Raw genomic sequence first — 20,798 nt, 5'->3', positions numbered from 1 at the left:
ATTGGTTAAGAAGTAGCAATTCCTTAGTTGGCTGAGCAAAGGGGACGTTGGTCATTTTTGTGGCTTGGACAATGATCTTATTTTGTTGGTGCTCAGGGTCTTGTTTTTGCCTTGCTTCCTCATAATCTCAGACTTAGCTTGTCTGAGGTTGGAATACCATGAACTTGTTTGTATTTAACTGGTGAACACATAACCTAGCTACTAGATCTAAGGTAGCTTGTTGCCAACAATCTGGGACTGCTCTTTTCTCAACAACAGTTATGGGTCCAGTGTCATGGCCAGTAGTGGGAATAGAGCAGTGAAAATGGGAGGGGGTATGGTGCCTTTCTTCAGGGAGCATTCAGTATAGCCAATTGAACAAACATAGGAGTATTCATTACACCAATGATAAATAGTACCCATACAGAAGTGAAGTGCCGTGGGGCACAGAAGCAAGCCTTGTCCTTAACACAGCAGCAACCAGAATGCCATCCTCCCCCCACACTGTGGGTTGCAGCCCTGAGTTACTGGTGAAGGGGGGGATGGGTGGAAAGTAAGGGAGTGGGGTGGGATAGTGGAGGAGAGAAGAGTGAGCAATTTGTGAAAAAGTAACACAAATCACATACTATGAAGAGTTTCAAAGGGTTAAAGTTTCCTTGTAAATAACTGTTTTCCCTGTCCTTCATGAAACACCAACGGATGTCTGTTAGGCTCTTAGTCCCACCTCTGTCTGTCTTAGAAGGCTCCACACAAGACCCAAAGATGGAGCCCACTAATCTCACCTCCACTTTGATGAGTTGCTCCTGTATCTTATTCTTCCTTTTCCTCATGCGATCAGGTGCTCTGCAGGTCCCACATGCAGAGTGGCCATCCTGTGTTGACAGAGAACAGCTGTAAGCCTACTCACTTCCCCCAGAGTGCCAGGGCAACTCCCTGAGAATGTCTAATCCCAAGAGTCCCATCCTCAGAGCCTTAGATAAATTTCATGATTTAGTCATTACAATTGCTGTTATAGGAACATTTTATCAGGCAGTGTAGATCTCAGGTTTAGCTCCTTGGAGAGCATTTTGGACATTCCATATCAGCAGTCAAAGATGAATCAACAAACACAAAATCCTTCTTCTTTTGCTTATCTCACAGTTCCTTCTCCATTCTGTTCTGCCTCCTCCCACCCCATAACAAATATATTCCATGGCAAGCAGCTGAGTCATTCTTAAGAAAAATGGAAAGAGGTAGCCAGAAATTGCCACATACCTTCAGTATCAACTTGAAGGCATGTATCTCTAAGGCTCTTATGTAGACCCCAGTTTCCCCTTACAGCTGATACTACTGCAGCCCCCAGAGCTTAGGCTCAGCAGGAAGAGACTGTAGGTGGGTACTGAGCAGGATAGTTGAGTAGGCACTTTGGGGGAACACTTGGGAGGGGCTTGATACTACTACTAGTTTTGCTTCCAGGACATGTTGGGGGAAGTTTAGCTGGACTCTATCTGGACAAAGTAAAAAGACAAAGAATTATATGTGATTTTATCAACTTAAAAATGATTCTATTTACTTCAGAGCTTCTGGTTCTAAACCCAGAGCTTAGGGAAAATTCCTGAGCAAAGAGGAGTAGGGAAGTAGAAAGTAACTTGTGTTGAGGGATTCTGGTTCCAGAGGATTGATCAAATCTTGGAGCTCTTTCCCTGTTTTAGTTTGCAGGCAGAAAATGGGTGCTGGGATTGGGAAGGGGTGAGGGTGGAAAGTCCTACTTATGAGGCAGCTTCTTACACTTTCCATCCCCAGGCCCTTTGTGGCAGGTGTCAAGAGTTTTGAGAAGAGAGAGAATCCAATTACCCCCAAGACTGTTCAAATACCTGTTCCTCAGTCTTCTTGTAGGTCTGCCTTCCTTGATTTTCATTAATTGATACATAAAAATTATTCATTCATTCTTTTTAAAAGATTTAAAAATCACATATATTGAGATAGTACACACTCTCCTGAGCAAAGGAGTTTCAAGAACAAAGAAGATGCTGTCCCCATCCTTAGGCTGGCAGCATAGTGAAGCTGAGAAGCAAGTAGTGAAATAAGCATGAGCCAACTGAGGGTGTTGTAATACACATGTGTGGGCAGTCCTCAGGCCTGAGGTCAGAGTTTTGGGACATCAGTCCCCTGTTACTCTTCAGTGACTCTGAGTGATGCCACCAGATGTCACCTCCTATCACTTGGGATGATTGATGATGAGTGGAGATGTAAAGCCTATAATCTGTCCATGCATAGAAAGCCCAGGTAAGGCAACTAGGAGGAATTCAGGGAACCCAAGAGACCTCCAGGTATCCATCAGGAGAAAGAGATAATGCTGGTGTGGAGGGGAGAAGGGGGCCCAGGGACTACTGAAGGCATCTAAGACCTTGGGGGCAGAAATATATGCTCATTAAGAGCCTTTTTAAAAAAAAAAATGTTTATTTATTTTTGAGATAGAGAGAGACAGAGCATGAACAGGGGAGGGCCAGAGAGAGAGGGAGACACGGAATCCGAAGCAGGCTCCAGGCTCCTGTCAGCAAAGAGCCCAACGCGGGGCTCAAACTCACAGACCGTGAGATCATGACCTGAGCTGAAGTTGGAAGCTCAACAGACTGAGCCACCCAGGTGTCCCTAAGAGCATTTATTTTGGAGAGAGACACTGCCAGTTTTGAATCCCTCCCTTCTCTTCATAGCGGTGTTAAGGCAGGAGCATCAGAGGAAAGAAAAACTATAAAGAGGTATGATGAACCAGAGCTGTTACAGGTAAATCTAGAGATGGGGATAAGAAACTGACAAGGGCTGAGGTGACAAGTCTTGCAAATTAACACACATTTAAGGACCATTTTGTCAGTCTCTTAGTGACTATAGCATTGATTATAAGAGAGCCAGGAGTAGTAACTCAGAGAAGAGGGTGTTTCAAATTGGCCAAGGTAGCTAAGAGTTTAGACCATAAATGAATGATAATTGATAGGTGTGACAATAATGAGGCAGATAATGGTGATAATTGTGAATACCTGACATAAAGTGGACAAAGGTTGTGGAAAGTTGTAGTCACCTGAGCTGTGTAGTATTTTTCTCATTGAATTTACTGTAATGATAGACATATTATTTCACCCTGAATCATATGTTAAAAATCCTGAAGAATGGGACAAATCATTTACATTTCAGTATATCTTACAATGACAGATTTTGATAAAACACTACTACATATTAAGCATATCTGATTATCCTGATGCAGGAGAGGCCATTAGTGTGGACATCCTGTTTTAGATGCTCCCATATTTTGTAGCCAAGTAGGAAACTGAAGCACTTTCAAGATTCTTGTATCAGTGTAGGTTTTTACTGAGATTTGGAGACTGAATAAGAAAAAGTGGGAAAGAAACAAGGCCAACTTTCAAACAGATATTTCTCCATTGTTACCAGCACTATATCCCCTTGCCTTACTTTGCTCTTTGGTGTGGAAGCAAGCAGACATTAGATTTTTTTTGTCACCACCCAACTAACAATATCCAATTCTCGAAATTTTGCCTGTGAGTGTCTTCACTGGGTTTAGCAACCTTTTACTAGTGTCTATCCAATGTTCAAGTGTGAGAAGCCAACTGAATCTATATTCAGCCACCTTTGTCTAAATATGTTGCCTTGCAAGGAAACCAGAAGATACCTCCAACAGACCCACTGGAATGTAAACTTCCTGAGAGGAGGGGTTTTTGTCTGTCCCATTCCTCACTGATTCAAGTACCTAGACTGGTGCCACATAAATATGTGTTGAATGAATGAATGCTTGAACAAATGGCTATGGGGTTGGTCTGGGAAGTTGTCTCTCTACAACTATTGAGAACTCACTTGTCAGGGACAGCTTTTAGTGATGGAATCATAACAGAAAACTCCTGGCTTCTGTCTCAAATCTAAATTTTATTGGTTGATTCTGGTTCCACTTCTCCACACCTCTAAGTTCACCAAGAGGAGTTCTAGTGGCACATAACGAACACTGCTAAGTCTCTGAACCTGTCTCTAGAGATCCCTGGTAGATGACACTCAAAGTTGATGTCAGCCAGAACTGAGGCCACAGCAGCCCCCAGGGCAGGGTCGCTAGCAGGAAACTGGCAACGGGCTGGGCATGGAGGTAGACACTGTGGGGACATTGAGAGGCTGGCATTGCTGCTGGTTTTGCTAGCAGGGCATCTCAGCAGGATCAAGGACCCTGGAGAGAATAAAGTAAAAGCAGGGTGTTGAAAAAGTCTCTGGCCAATGTCTCTTCTCTGATGGGTTCCATGTTCTACTTGTGAACTAAGGAATGTGGAAAAGCGAAGAAAATGTATTTGGAGTTAATTCAGCCTGGAGAGATGTTTTTTTTCCTCTTTAACCTCCTTCTATAAAAGAACACTGACTCTTTTCTAATTTGGCTCCCATGGTGTCTTGTCTCCATGTAATCATGGAGAAGAACAAACCCTTCTGGGTAAAGTTTCCTCCAGGATGTCTGGTGGGATGAGTTTATGTCTCAGAACATGTTTAGGAAGAGGATGGGCCTATAAACACCCATGGCATTTGCAAGTCACAGAAGCACTGAAATATCCCATAAACCTGCTCATTAACCCCTCACTATTCCTGCTGTCTCCATTCTGGACCCCCTTCTTCCCTCTCCTCTGATAGAGGCCTGGGCCTGTCTTCCTAACTATCCTTGTTCAGGTCCTGCCCTAGCTGGACATTCAGCTGGTTGGGTGAAAGACAGAGAAAGTTGATTCTAAGTAGGCTGTGGGACTGAGTTGTCCAGGACAAGAGCTCTTGGGTTAGTGTATTGTTGGGGAGGTTGGCAACACCAAAGTCTCCCAGCCCAGCTCCAGGTGCAAGATGATATGTTTGACCAAAAAGAGTTAGGCAACCTTCCACTCATGCCTGTAGACATACTTAACAGTGTCCATGCCCCACGTTCACACTTTGCAATGGGATGTAGAGTTGAGGATGATGCATAACCTGGACAGATAGATAAATAAGGAGTCTGTTCCTTTGTTCTAAGTGCTGTAATGTAAACAAATAACTACAAAGTCCATTGTTCTTTGTGTGACCTCTATTTTTCCTGCATGTTCTCTGGAGAAATTGGACACCTATATGAAATCAGCACTTGCTCTTGGGGGTGGTGACTGAGCTGAGGGCCTGGATGTTTTGGATGAGCTGTGTGTGGAAAATGGATAGAGGGTGAAGCTAGAGGAAGTGGGGCTCCTGAGAAGAACTTCCTGACACCCAGGAAGTAGCATGGATTCCTTGGGCAGGGAGGAGAGGAACCACATCAGTGCTTGATTGGAGGGTAAATATAGAGAAGGAAACTACAACAGCTGAAGTGACAGAGTCACAATTAGCACATTACAAAGGGTGTGACATTTCTATCAAATCCCAGAGAATGTGTGCTCTTCATTCAAATACCATAAACATACAGTCACGAGTGGTTCATCTGCTTGAACTAATTAAGGGAGGTCTGCAAAGGTAAATAATGACAGATGGGTTTCATGGAAGTAGTTTTGTTGAGTGTGTTGCTGCTTATGAGGTCTGTGTGGTATTAGGCGCATTTCATGTAACAGAGTCAGCCTCGAGGTGTCCATGTTTCATGTATGATCAATTGATGCAAACTGAATGCTATTTCCCCTGTGAATTTCATTTTAATTTTAGAGATGAATTCCCCAACCAATGAATTTCTAATATTAGAATAAATATATTTTTCTATGTTTTTTTAATATAAATCAGAGTCAGTATTATAACCAAGCTTTATCCATATTTAAATTAAATTATGATATTCAATGCCTATTAAATACGTTAATTACAAGGCGGTGCAATTTTCATCTACACATTCTGCCTGGCACTTGAGAATAGAGCAATGCTGTGACTTACTTCAAGTTGCCTGTGGGAGCATAAAGGCACTGGGCCACAGGGAAGAAGGGTGGTCCTGGATATGGATGGGGGAGGGGAGGGTGTGGGCCTTTACATCCCCACCAATTTTGTGCTGCCTCCAGTGTGTGGTCCTTGTCTCTTGCTGGGAGGTAATTTCAGAATCATCCCCAGAACAATGATTGAGTGGCCATTTTGCTCATATCATTGAGGATTCTTTGAGTATATCCTGCACTGGAAAGAGGCACTTAAAGAAGATGGAATGAGCACTTTTTCATGGTAGCTGTAGTAGAGTGGCCATTTTTGCTTCTTGGGGGATAAGTTCTAAAGTTTCTGAACATCCCAGAACTGTGAATATGGAGCTTTCTCTCTTCATAAAATGCGGTGATGTTTGTGGGTCTTTCTGAAGCTCCACCCCAGATTGCATGGCTTGGGAGGTTCCATGTGCATCCTGGTGGTGTTGTTCATCAATCCCCTCCATGAGGAGTTCTGCCTTCTCAGTTCTTCCATTTCTCACCAGAGTGGGAGCTCCACAGGCCCTAAGGCTGAACATGTGTTGTGTGATGACATGGCTGAGACACCGCAGGCTGGCCACTTGCTTGCAAGCATGAGGGGGACTCTCTGAGGGTCATTTCTACCAGGAATGTCATCCTTAGAGCTCTGGATTCCTGGAGTAGAACCCAGTGTGGCTGGATAAATTCTAGATGTTTCCATGGTTTGGTAATGCTGATGGGATGATGGCATTAGGTGGGGGAGCAGTTTAGGTCTGGCTCCTTGGAGTGCATTTTTATCAGGCCACATACTTTATAAATACATGATGAATCAAACAATGAAAAACTTTTCTCCATTTATTGAAAAACACAGCCGCTTCTGAGCTTAGGACCCTCCTGCAACCAAAACTTCAGCAAGGCCATGATAAACAGCTGAGTCATTCTTAGGAAAATGTCTGCCACCTGTTATTCTAATTTAAAGACATTTTCCTTTCTTTTCTTTTTTTTTTAAAGTTTATTTATTTTTGAAAGGAAGAGAGAGCACTAGCAGAGGAAAGGCAGAGAGAGAAAGAGAGAGAGAGAGAGAGAGAGGGAGAGAATGAGAATTCCAAGCAGGCTCAGAACTGTCAGCACAGATCTTGATGTGGGGCTCAATCTCGAGAACTGTGAGATCATGACCTGAGCCGAAATCCAGAGTCAGATGCTTAACTGACTGAGCCACCCAGGCACCTCAAGACATTTTCCCTTCTATTCTCTTCTGAATCCTAACCTCCCCTCAGATAATGTTTTTGCATTTTGAGATATATAGCACTTATATATGACCATGGAGAATGTTCCAGAATGATCTAAGACTTAGAAGGTATTTGCGTTTTTTTGCTATGTCAGAGTTTGGCTAAAGTGCCAGACCCAGAAACAAAAGGATCTATACATAGTCATCATTGAAAGAAAGACTAGAGAGTCTCAGACTCATCCCCCCAGAATTTGTTCAGAAGATGCAGAGCTGTCCTGGCCCCTGCAGTTGCCCCACCAGCCTGGTCCAGGATGCATAGCAGAGAGATGACAACTGCATCACGTTCTTCAGCTGTGGTTTTCCATCATCCAACAGAGGGGCAGGACTGTGCTGGGGAGGGGAGCATTTGATGTAGGGATTTTATGTAGAAGGCAGTGACTAAATGAAAGTAAAACTGTTTTCCTCTCAGAATTCACTGAGTTTAGATTGTTCTATAAAGCAAGTAGAAGGCCTTCTGATGATCTCTTTCCCAAAGTTTCTCTGAGGTCTCTCTCCCTTTCTACTATCAACTCATCAGTAACATAATCCCAAGGATTGGGCCATGTTCCCTGAGCTGCATTCAGGACAGTGTTCCTTCTTGGTATTCTCAATCATTACTCCAAGAAAACAGTGCTTCATGGACAAAGATCCTGTGAAACGCTGCATAAGATATTAATCCTGAGAAGCTTTATGTCCTCAAACTTCACCTTGTCCCAGACCTCCACTCCTATGGCCACCTGCAGGTGATCAGGAATTCATCTCCTCCCTTCCAGAGCATTACTCCAGGCTCCAGCCTTCCCTGTGTGTTCATTTGGGGATCTGGGAGTGCTGATGAGTGAGTGAAATCACTGAACAGAGAGGGAGGGGTTTTAGGTGCCCAGGATGGTAGAGGGAGGGCAGGTGGATGGAGTAGAAGGGAAGAGTCATTCACTCACAAAAGCACACACCTTTATCCCAGAAGGGGGAGCCATGTAGTTATAGAGGAAGATGGGCTTTGAAGATCAAAGAAGATGAGGTCCCTGGAGCAGCTTAGAACCTTTGATGAGGACTTCTTAGAAAATCAAGTCCCCTGAGATGGAGGTTTAGACGGTATGAGCAGCCGTGTGCTACTCACCTGCTATTTTCAGAATAGCCTGGAATCTCTCTGCCTCACCTCCTGCTAGATGCTTCCTTTGTATCTTGATTCCAGTTTTTCACCTGCCTTGCATTTTCTCACAACTTCTTGCACATCCTCATGGTGTGTAGGAGGATGGACACACCAAGGACCTGAAGAACATGTGCCTGTGCTGTGAGCAGAAGGGACATTTAATGATGGATCCTGGGTTCTCAGGGTCCTCCGATGCCCTGACCAAGGCACAGGCATCACAGGGAAGGGAGGAGCCCTCAGTGCTACTCCTTGTGGGCTTCTTTGCCTGATGATTGGGAGGAAAAGGGGAAAGGGAGCAGGAGGTTTTCTGATGGGAAGGATTCAGGAGTCCCCAAATTGTTCAAATTCCTGCTTTTTAAACTTTCTGTGAGTCTGTCATGTCTTATTTTTCTCTTACTCGTGCTATCCTTCTTTCTATCCTTCCCCCCCCTTCCTCCTTCTTTAACATGTGTTGAGCTGATTCAGCTCCTTGTGATCTCCATCCTTGGATCCTCCATATCTTCCAAGATAGGTGCCAGGAGTTTTCCTGTGAGGAAAGTCACAAGACTCTTCAAATACCAGTGACTCATTTCCTGTAGGCTTGCCATTTTATTTTCCCATCCATTCATTTATCCATCCATCCATCCACTCAGTTATTCACACAGAATGTGTTGCCTTGGGGCGCCTGGGTGGCTCAGTCAGTTAAGCGTCCGACTTCAGCTCAAGTAGTGATATCATGGTTAGTGAGTTCGAGCCCCATGTGGGGCTCTGTGCTGACAGCTCAGAGCCTGAAGCCCACTTCAGATTCTGTGTCTCCCTCTCTCTCTCTGACCCTCCCCTGCTCACGTCTGTCTGTCTCTCTTTCTCTCAAAAATAAATAAACATTAAGAAAAATTAAAAAAAAAAAAAAAGAATGTGTTGCCTTGATACAGCGGCCCACCAAGCATTCTGCTGTACCCAAGGAGATTCAGAAGTGAATAAGATCTGGTCACTGTTCTTAAGTAACTAACACACTGTGTGAGCAGGGCAGATGGACAAGTAATAAAATAAGCTTGATCCAAGGGTTAGTGCTGTCATATATGTGTGTGGGGAGTCCTCAGGTCTCAGGACAGAGCCTTTGGGTGTCAGACCCCTTTGTCTGCAGTGACCCTGAGCAGTAGAATGTGTCCAGATGGCATCACCTGCTATCACTTGGGCCGGTAGGTGGGATGAGGCCCCTGGCCTGTAAGAGCAGTACTTGGACAAGCAGCAGGAGCAGGGGTGTAGTTCCTTGCTCTGTCCATGCGTAGTCAGCCCAGATGGCAGTTCCAAGAGGAACTCACAGAACCCAGGAGTCCTCACGAGGAGGAAGAGCTAACACTGGTACTGACAGTGAGTGTAGTTGAGGGGACAGTGGAGGATCTAAGACAATGTGGAGGCCATGATAATGGGCTTTTTAAGCATTCATTTGGAGTCAGGCATTCCTGCGTTGGAATTCCTTCTTCTCCAGTTAACAGCCGGCACCTGGTAAAGAAAACTCTGTAAGGTGATAGAGGCACAACAGACCAAAGATGCAAGGAATGAAATCAGAGACAGAGACAAGAAATTTACAGAAGCTGCAGTGACAAGGTTTGCAAATTGAGATACATGTGAGGACCATTGTATCAATATCTCTGTGACTGTGCTATTTATCCTAAGAGCTCCAGGGATAGTTCAGGGGAAGGAGTGATTCAAGTTGGCTGGGGTGGCTAAGGGAGGTTAGCTGAGCTATGAATCATGCTTAGTGGGCATGGTGATGGTGAGGGTGATAAGGATGAGGCTCATGAACAATTTGGGAAATTACGATTACATAAGCCATGTGGAATTTCTCCATTGAATTTTGTTATAACATTAGAGATGCATTGCCTTCTGAAACATCACATTTAAGAAAGGAAAAGATCTTTTTAAAAAATGTTTATTTATTTTTGATAGAGGGAGAGACAGAGCACAAGTTGGGGAGGGGCAGAGTGAGAAGGAGACACAGAATCCGAAGCAGGCTCCAGGCTCTGAGCTGTCTGCACAGATCCCCATGCAGGGCTCGAAATCATGAACCGTGAGATCATGACCTGATCCAAAGTCAGATGCTCAACTGACTGAGCCACCCAGGTGCCCTGGAAAAGATCTTTTAAGTCGCAAATATTAATTATAGTGGTTATGAAGAATTATTGTTTTTTATAAACATTGATGAAAATGATTTGTCTGGTTATCCTGTTACATTAAACCTAGAGGATAGCTGTCCCTTTTTAGGTGATCAAATAAATGATATTCATGGGAGAAAAGGAGAACCTGAGCAGAAGGTTTTCCAGAGGGGCTGCAGAGAGAGGGAGGGGAGGACACAGGGACAGAGGCTGCTTGTGCACCAGCATGGTCCCATTAATATTAACAACACGTGCCCTCTCCTTTCTTGGCTGTTGTCTTTTGATGTGGTAGTTAGCAGATATTCACATCCTTTTTGGTCTCCACCAAAGCCACTATCTCAAAGCCCAGGCTGGATGTCTTCTCTAGGTTTATTAGACCAGCCTCAGTGTCCCAGAAGGTAAATGGCCAACTGAATAGAGTGCCACTGCGTTTCATTCTGCGTCGTGTAATATCGGGGACTGTCACCCACACACCTATTTGAATGTCAGTGCCTGAGAGAAGAAACTTGTTCTGATTCTCTGCTGTATCTCTAATGCCTAGAACTGAGCACATAGATGCTCAATAAAAATTCAGTGAGTGAATAAGTGGGTCCAGGGCTAGGACGTGGTGTCACCCTGCTCAGGTTTGGGGAATCTACTTTCCTCCATTGCTGGGAACTCCCCATTGGGACTTCATTTGAAAGATTTGTTTTGTCATTTCTAGTTTCCCAAGATCTCTCCAGTGTCCCAGCAGGCAGCTCTGTGGGTTAACCCTGATCCCTTTCCACTTAGATTGGATTCAACCAGAGGGATAGCTGTCAGTTCTTGAGAGTGGCAGTGAGGGGCACTTCCGAGGCTCCAAGGCCGCTTCCCGGGCCCTGCCAGCCAGTGTGCTCCCATTCTCCAGGTTTGCCACTGTAGGCATGCATGGAGCTGAGGGTCTGATAAATGTTTGCTCCTGAAATTACAAACATTTATAATCCCAGCAGCACTACTCATTTTCTCCCTTTTTCTTGTTCCTAAAGTTTAAATGTCACACACTCCTACCATCTCACTGATGGAACTTCCCGCCACATCACTCCCTCCAGACCTTATTAGTTTAAACACTTCTCTCCTTTCCATCTCTCTTCCTGCACTTCACAGACCCTTTAGTTTAACTTTCCTTCTGGAGGCTTCTGTCTCCTTCCTCCATTTTTTCATTCAGCTCTTCCTCTGTGTATTTTGTTCATTTGCCTCCCGATTCCTTGTTTCTTAATTAGGACACAGAAATAGTTTATCAAAATAAATACAAGTACCTTATCACACAATGGCAATTTCCAGATTGGATCGACACTCAGATTTCACAGGAAAAATCTGTCCCTTTACTGAGAGTTGCAGGGCTTCAAATAAATACACCCCTCATCCTCTGTCTCCATCAGGCCTAAAACCTCTCCACTTCCCTTCTAAGTGTGGGGCGGAGAACTGATCTGCTCTTATTCCTGATCCAGAGTGAAGATTCTGTCCACAGACTTGGGTAGTGTTGGCAAAAGAACTGAGGGTAGGGGCAGAGTGGAATGACACAGGAATCACCCAGGGTAACAGGAACAGAACATTTATTTTTTCATGACCTCAGGCACAGGTGCTGACAATCACTGGCAGGTGCAGCAGGGAGGGGGCTGTGCCATCCTGGACCAGGCACGGAGAGCTGGGACCCTCCCCAGGGACAACCCCAGCTCAGCCTGAGCAAGAGAAAATGGGGGGTGCAGGAAAGGCTGCGTCCTCATGGGGTGGGAAGGATGGCTTTTTCTGGCCCTTTGGATTCCCATTTCCTCTAGGAGTTCTTGTCTCAGCATCAGGATCCCAAGTCAGCAACTACCCACAGAGCCATGGCCACACCCAGAATCCCCAGACTGCAGCGCACTGCCACCATCACAGGAGTCAGAGCTGTGGCGCCGGCATCCATGGGATCCGTGGCACCTGCGGTGGCTCAGGCAGCAGCCCCCCCACCCCCCAGAGCTGGGGTCACAGCTGCCCCCGGAGCCTGGAGCACAGCTGGAGAAGGCTGGGGGCAAGCACTGTGCTGGGCTCTTCGGGGGGCACTTGGGCGATGGGGGGCACTTGGAAGGAGGCTGGCACTGCTGCTGGCTCTGCTGGCAGGACATCGCGGCAGGAGGTTGATCTGGAACAAATAAAAGAAACATTTTTTTATGTGAACACAGAAGCTTCAGACAAAAGTCCCTTTCCTCTGGGGAACACTTGTCCCCATGACCAAGCTGCTTCCTAAGCCAAGCTGTGTGGGACAGACATGGGGACACGGAGTGGACATGCACACTAAGACACCAGATGGGTCTGTGTGCACCCCTGATCACATACTCAGAACAAGAATGGAAGGAATCCTGAAGACCTGTGGCTTTGAGGGTTCACAGCCCCCTGACAGGTGCCTCAGTGGCTCTTTCCTCACCACCACCCCCTCCCCCACTGGTGCCGCTGTCTGGGTCCCCTCCTGCTGGTTCTGATCACATCTGGGCTTGTCTTCCCAAAGCTCCCAGCTGAGGGGACACTCACCAGATACAGAGGAGGCAAGATGAGGCTGTTCCTGAGGATGCTGTGGGTGAGGAGCTCAGGGCAGGAGCACTCTTATCCTGTGGCTGGGTTTGTCATGCAGGCCGGAGTCCTCTGCTGCTTTCACAACCAGGGGAGGGGACAGCCTGGCATGGTTCCTAGTTGTCTGCCTCCAGTGTCTTCCTGGGCATGACCCTAAAATTCTTCTAAGGTAGAACCAGGATGTCCTGTGACTACCAAATTACTTCCCACTTTAGTCTGCTTTGGACCAGCTGCTGTGCCCTTATTCAGTCCTTCACTTCCATGCTTTGGCATAGGCTCTGTCCCTTTTTAGTACATGCAACACTAATAATACAGAGAGATAATACACATTTCTTCCCTTAAGTACCTCACAGATCATGGACAATCACATGGAAAAGCAAATATATTGCATCTGATAACATAAATGCTAAACGGAAGTGTTTCTTAAGACCTCAAGCCTAAGATCCCAGGTTTTGGAGGTCAGTCCCCCATTGCACCAGAAGGGTGATGGAGACTTCAGATGTTTTCTGGAGGTGACAGCTGAACAAAGTCATTGTCCTGTGAGGGTGTGATGGGTAGGGTAAGATGTGGAGGTTGGGAGCCAGTTTGTGTCTAAGAGAGAAAGGTTCCTAGGGGGACCTCCTGGTTCCTATATGGTAGTAGCGAGAGCAGCATAAAATTTAGAGTGGAGAAGGGACCAACGACTTTTGATAGGACAAGATTCACAACTGATATTATTAGGAAGAAGGGGGAAGAGGGAAATGGGGAGGACGAGAAGTAGGAGGAGGAGGGGGAGGAGGAGAAGTAAAGAATAGATCCACCTCTTCATTGTTGTTCCATATGTCCACATCTCTCAGACTGTGGGATATATACTATTGATTCTAACACTGTAGAAGGTGATAGAAGATAGTGGCCCATGTGCTTGGAGGAACTAAGGAAAAAACAATGCAATGATGATAATGAATCATTTTGCAAACATGGTTGGTAATTGTGAGGTTGATGGTGGTGGAGGTGGTATGTGGGCCTTGCTTGATAGCATAAACCTCATAATGGCTAAGCTTTATGTAAACTGAATACTATCTTTCCATTTTTTAAAGATTCATTTTATTTGTAGAGAAAAAGAGAGCACCGAGCAGGGGAGAGGAGCCGAGAGAGAGGGAGAAAGAGAGAGAGAGAGAGAGAGAGGGAGAATATCTCAAGCAGGTTCTATGCTCAGTGCAGAGCCCGTCATGGGGCTCAATCTCATGACCCTGGGATCATGACCTGAGCTGGATGCGCAATTGACTGAACCACCCAGGCACCCTTATTGTTCCATTTGATTTAATTGTGATATTACACATATATTCCTCAACAAATTTTATCTCAAATATGATAATAAAATGTATTACATTATATATAACAAAAATAAAATTATCATTGAGACTTCAACATTCACATATTTAAATTTAATTAAATTAAATAAAACTTCATTATAGCAAATGTAATATATTACATTTTGATTTGTTGTTAGCTTAAATACCCATTTGTAGATACTAAATTCATAGGCTATAGTTTTCTTTTTCTCTCCAATCCACAACTTACTCATTCTGAATCAGTGATTCCTAAAGTTCTTTGAAGATCCATGTGGGAGCCTGGATGGTCCTGGGGTACAGAGCTGGGTGCTGGCAGTGGGGAGGGGAAAGCAGGGCACAATTGCTGTCCTCTCTGCTTCAAAGAAGATCCCAGTTTGCCTCTGGGTATGATTTCACACAAGCATACAGTTAGGACAACAAACAACAAAGTATTTACATTTGTGATAACTGAACCCTAAGCCTAATGTAGGTGTTACAGGGTAAACTGAAGTGGAACTGTCTCAGGGTTCCAGACCGGCTGCAGAGGGAATTAGTATTTTCCATGTCATGTGGTTCTCCAGAAATTTGCACAGAGGATATGCTTAATCCCAGCGATGTGGAAATTGAGTTGCTATGGGGCCGCACTTTTGGTGTAACAGGTGTCCCCAATCAATGTGACTCAAGCCACTCTAAAACTTGTCAGCAAAGTGCTTCTGTTCCTCAAGAATGGGCTTGAAGATGGCTTCTTTCCAGTCCCATGCCTGAATCCCTGCCTTAGTGCCTTGTTTCCATATCCTCAGATATCCCTCCTTTCCTTTCTCCAGATGAGCTACTTAATCTGGAAACTGCCCACCTCAGGGTCCACACTTTCCTTCTCAGAACAGAGACCTCAGTCCAAACTCACAGAACACTTGAGCCCACAGCCCAGAGCCTGGGGAGGCTGCAGTGAGCTGCAGTATGAGGATGTCTTAGCAGCCCTGACATTGTAAGGAACCTGGAGTCACACACGGAGAAGACACTCACCTGGTTTTATGAGAGAATTTTATGACCTAATAACCTGTGTGTTAGCTCTGGAGCAGGAAGTACTTTATCTGAGGCCCAGCTCCAGGATAAGCTTCCTAAGACAGACATATTAGTAATAACAGAATAAACAAAGAAACAAACAAGGATCAGCCCTTTTCCATGGCAATTAATGACTGATGCTATGAAAGAGGAAGATGAGATGAGTAAGCCCAAAAGTAGTATTCTGGGAAGATATTTACTCCTGTAGTTTCACTTAGCTCTGTTATTATCAGATCTCAGGTGCACAGATATGGATTGACATCTTGGTTTGTAATATATGTTCATCATCAGTCCATGCAAGGTTCTCTTAATGAATTTGTCTATCTATCTATCTATCTATCTATCAATCATCTATCTATCCTATCATCATTTAAATAGAAAAAATGCCAAAATCCACTCCCCACATGAAAATGAGGACGTAATCGCCATTCTGAGTCTTGTATTTACTATTCTTTGCTTCCCTTCTGATGTATTTTTATCATATTTACATGTATTCCTCAAAAATATTAAAATTTTTTCTCTATTTTTAAGTCAGATTTTTTGAGGTATTTATTTTACACAGAGAAAAAAATCATCCATTTAGGTACACAATTCTGTGAGCTTTGACTAACACATACAGCCATGTAAAAAAGCAACGAAAAGTTCCATCACCCCAAAACATTCCCTCGTGACCCTATATAGTGAACCCCTCCTCCATGCAGTCCTTGGCAACCACTGATCTGCTTTCAGTCCTTATAGTTTTGCCTTTTTCACAATGCTGTGTAATTGCAATTACATGATATGTAGCATTTAAAGTCTAGCTTCTTTCACCTAGAATAGTGCATTTGAAATTCATCTGTATTGTTTTATGTAATAGTACTTCATTCCTTTTTCTTTGTTAAGTAGCTTTATATTGTGTAAATGTATCTTGTTATTATTATTATGTTCTTAGTGTTTACTTATTTTTGAGAGAGACAGAGAGAGAGAGAGAGAGAGAGGGAGAGAGACAGAGAGAAAATGCACAGGGGAGGAGCAGAGATAGAGGGAAACACAGAATCTGAAGCAGGATCCAGGCTCTGAGCTGTCAGCACAGAGCCCAACATGGGGCTCAAACTCATGAACCATGAAATCATGAGCTGAGCCAAAGCCAGATGCTTAACTGACTGAGCCACCCGGGGGCCCCAAATGTACAGATTATTTTTTAAACTATTTTCCAGTTGAAGGACACTGGGGTTGCTACCAGTTCAGGGAAATTCTTAATAAAGTCACCATAAATACTGACTTACAAGTTTTTCTGTAAATATAAAATTTATTTCTCATGGTTAAATATCTAAGAATAGGGTTTCTGGGGCAAATTATAAGGGTATGTTTCATTTTTTAAGAAACTGGCAAACTATTTTCCAAAGTGATTGTACAATTTTGTATTCCTACTGGCAATGATTGAGTGAACTAAGTGCTCTACATATTTGATAGTACTTGGTATTATCAGTTATTTATTTTTTTTATTTTAGCCATTCTAATGTATGTAGAGTGATATCTCATTTTGCTTTTAATATTTATTTCCCTAATGACTGATAATGTTAAGGGTCTTTTCATGTATTTATTTGCCATCCATATATCTTCTTTGTTGGAATGTCTGTTCAAATCTTTCACCCATTTTTTAACCAGGTTGTCTATTTTCTTATTATTTTTTTTTTGAGCATTTTATGTATGTATGTATGTATGTATTTATATTTTAGAGAGAAAGAGAGCACAAGTGGGGTAGAGAGACAGAGGGAGAGAAAGAAGGAGAATCTTAAGCAAGCTTCATGCTCAGCACAGAGCCTGATGTGGGTGGGACTTGATCCCATGAGTCTGAGATCATGACTTGAACTGAAATCAAGAGTCAGATGTTCCACTGACTGAGTCAGGAGTCCCTATGTTTGGAGCATTTTAACATATATTCTAGCTATAAGTCCTTCATTGCATATGTATTTTACAAATTTTTTTCCAAGTCTGTGAGTTTTCTTTACCTTTTCTTAACAGTGTCTTTTGAAAAGCAGTTTTTTTGCTTGCTTTGTTTTTTGTTTGATTGTTTATTTTGTCATCTAAAGACAGCATTATTTCTAAGGCCCTTCCTTTTCTAATTTTTATTAAAATTTCAGTTAGTTAACATACAGTGTAATATTAGCTTCAATCACTAGTGAACATTTCCATACAAGTTTATAGCAGCATTATCAACAATAGCCAAATTATGGAAAGAGCCCAAGTGTCCATGGATTGATGAATAGATAAGGAAGTTGTGGTATTATATATATGCATACATATACATATATATATATATATATATATATATATATATAAAGCAGGGTTTTAAAATCTTGACAATGTTGAGTTTATGAAGGTTTTCTTTTGAATCACCCTTTTATTGCCATTTCTAAAAATTTTTTTGTGTAACTCAAGTCACAAAGATTTTTTCTTATGCTTTACTCTAGAAGTTTTATAATGTTTTGTTTTACCCTTTGATCCATTATTAACGTGGAGTTAATTTTTATATATAATAATTTTTTACATATGAGATATAATTTATTTTTTTAATATGGTTGTCCAACTGTTTCAGCACCATTCGTTGGAATTACTGTCCTTCCATTCAGATGCCTTTGTACTGATAAAAGAAATTTCTAACTTTTATTTTTTGTTTTTTTAATGTTTTTTTATTTTTGAGAGAAAGAGAGAGACAGAGCATGAGTGAGGGAGGGACAAAGAGAGAGGGAGACACAGAATCCGAAGCAGGCTCCAGGCTCTGAGCTGTCAGCACAGAACCCGACGTGGGGCTCGAACACATGAACCGTGAGATCATGACCTGAGATGAAGTTGGACGCTTAACCAACTGAATCACCCAGGCACCCCAGAAATTTTCAACTTTTAATGTTTGTGGGCCCTGATCCTCAGCTCCCTGGGAAGCTATACCTTTACCAAGGTCAGAGTGACTTCACCAAACTTCAGAGCATGGGCTCTGTTTCTGCCCCGAGCACACGTTGTGCATCTGCTTTTTAAACAAATAACCTTAAAGCACACATTTCAAACTAAAGAGTAAAAGTCTCTTTAAATTCAATTCCCATGCCTCCAAAGCCTGCAAGCTTGCACATACTAAAAGCTTAAGATAAAGTTTGTAATTTTCTGAAATTTCCTTCATCATGATGGTTAGTAACTCTTGATGTAACAAAAAACATATGTAACCCCTCGTTAAACACTTCTCAGGAGCACTCTCTTCTTTGTGAAGATTGTGTATCCTGGTCAGCTGTTCTCACCTAGACTTGAATAAAACTCTTCCTTTTTTAAAAGAAATTCTAAAAGGTTTGTTTAGGGGTGCCAGGCTGGCTCAGTTGGTAGAGTGTGGGGCTCTTGATCTCAGGGTCATGAGTTCAAGCCCTATGTTGGACATGCAGCCTACTTTTAAAATGAAATAAAGCGCTATTGTTATGCCCAGAATTCGTGATCCCCAAAGACCACCAGGGAGCCGAGTCCAATGCAAAAGCAAAAGAGCCTTTATTCGAGCTAGCTCGAGCTCAATCCCCTACCTGCACCGATGCTGCGGTCAGATGCTGGGGGGAGAGAAAGCGAGTTTCAAAAGGACAAAGGTTTTATTGGGGCCTAGGGGCAGTTGGTGAGGTAATGGGTATGGCCTCAGCTGATTGGCTGGGGAAGGGTCCGAGTCCTGTTAGGCAGGTGAGGGGGGCGGTTACTCAAGGGGAGGAGGTGTGGTCAAGGTGAAGGACACAGAACAAGATGGAGTCCGCCCCCGTAGGCCCGCCCTTTCAATTAACAAAAAGGTTTGTTCATTTTTCATTGACAGTACCTTTGCTCAAAATAAATTAATCATGTATTCTGGGTCTACTTTTGGACCTGTGTTCTTTTCCATAACTTTCTACCCTTGCCTTACTCCTGATCTTAGGAGGAAAGCATTCATTCTCTTAAGTATTGTATTAGGGGTAGAGCTCTTCATTAGGTTGAGGATGCTCCTTTATTAGGTTGAGGAGCTCTTTATTAGGTTTATTTGCTTTCTGAAGGCTTTTTTTTAAAGCTTATTTATTAATTTTGAGAGACTGAGAGAGCATGAGCAGGGGAGGGGCAGAGAGGGAGAGATAGAGAATCACAAGCAGGCTCTGCACTGGCAGAGTGGCATTACCACTCAGGGCTCGAGCTCATGAACCATGAGACCTGACCTGAGCCAAAATCCAGAGTCAGATGATTAACCAACTGAGCCACCCAGGTTCCCCTTTCTGAGAGTTTTCTTTTTAATCATGAATTGGTAATGGATATTTTCAAGTGTTTTTATGCATCTATTGAGATGATTATATGTTTTTATTTTCTCTTTAGTCTGATGTGAATGTAGCAGTATCTCAACTATTCCAAGACTGTAAAATTTCTGGCTCATCTAAAATTTTTTACATCTACAAAAGAGGCATAATTTTACAAGTTATGAATGGCTCATGTAATGTGCAACCTAAACATAAGCTTTTTTCAGCCTGTGAGTTAAAGATGAGATCACAATAAATATATTTGCTCAAATCACAGTAGCTGGAAATAACCTGCTGTCTAAATAGTCATTAAGTGGCTCCATGTAATTTCTTGGAACCTCCAAAGGGATGTGTCACATGGTCATAGAGACACCTATGTCACCACACAGCTCTCATTACCACACAGTGCACCTGGCTCCTCCTGTCCTGACCCTGCCCACATCCTCAAAGTCCACCCTGCCCAGAGGAGTTAAGGAGCCACCCCTCCCCACTCTTCTGCTAGGAAAAGCATCCTCTATTCTGACATTTTCCATAAAATTCTTAGCTTTCTACTTCCACATGATGGTGTTAATGGCAGGGCTTCCTCTATAATGTCTTAATACATGTGGAAGACATCTGGGACTCTTTCAGGATCTCTTTAGGAATTGCGAGTATTGAGGTGCTGTGGTTTCAGGGTTGGGGTTTGCGTTGAAATTCTCATACCAAGAAAAGTCACAAACTGGCATCACGTTAGAGCCTGGATCCATATGGAATGTGTTCAGTGGTTGTGAGGAGATACTTTCCATGCCATAAATGCTAGACCCCATCTAAGTTGGTATGTGAATAAGCCAAGATCAAATATCCTCAAATTAGAAGATTAGGTGGTAGTTTTTCACACTGCCTCACCCCATTTTTCTGAGAGATTCTGAGCCATTTGTCCTGGGAAGAGGCTTCACACAGTTCTGTCCTTTTGTGGTCCTGTCCTTGAGATGAGGGAGAAGAGTTTTGTGTTTGCTTCATTTCTTATTCTTGCTGAACCAAGGTTTACCTCTTCTGAGTGCAGTTAAGAGACAATGCAGCAGAAATAAGCAGGGTTCCTTCTGATAGCTCCATGCCCCAGGGTGCTGGGCTCTTGGGGATGGGCTGCTGTCAGCACTGACCCTCAGGGAGCTATCCTCTGGGCCAGGAAGGAGCCACCTGGTGGTGGCCTCATTGCTGTGCTTCTGCC

General features: G+C 43.5%; 1 protein-coding gene across 1 annotated transcript; it reads right to left on the bottom strand.

The window, feature by feature from the left end:
* Nucleotides 1-11,952: 11,952 nt before the first annotated feature.
* LOC109257001 (late cornified envelope protein 3A-like) lies at nt 11,953-13,028 on the bottom strand. Its single transcript, XM_019432798.2, has 2 exons — nt 12,922-13,028; nt 11,953-12,535 (listed from the first exon to the last, which is right to left on the bottom strand). Exon 2 carries the CDS (start codon nt 12,516-12,518, stop codon nt 12,222-12,224), a length of 297 nt encoding a protein of 98 aa, XP_019288343.1. The 5' UTR covers nt 12,519-12,535; nt 12,922-13,028; the 3' UTR covers nt 11,953-12,221.
* Nucleotides 13,029-20,798: the final 7,770 nt, after the last annotated feature.

Source organism: Panthera pardus, unplaced genomic scaffold (assembly GCF_024362965.1).
Source record: "Panthera pardus isolate Hobbes unplaced genomic scaffold, ASM2436296v1 HiC_scaffold_11, whole genome shotgun sequence".
Classification (NCBI taxonomy): domain Eukaryota; kingdom Metazoa; phylum Chordata; class Mammalia; order Carnivora; family Felidae; genus Panthera; species Panthera pardus.
This window is presented reverse-complemented; position numbering and strand designations above follow the sequence as displayed.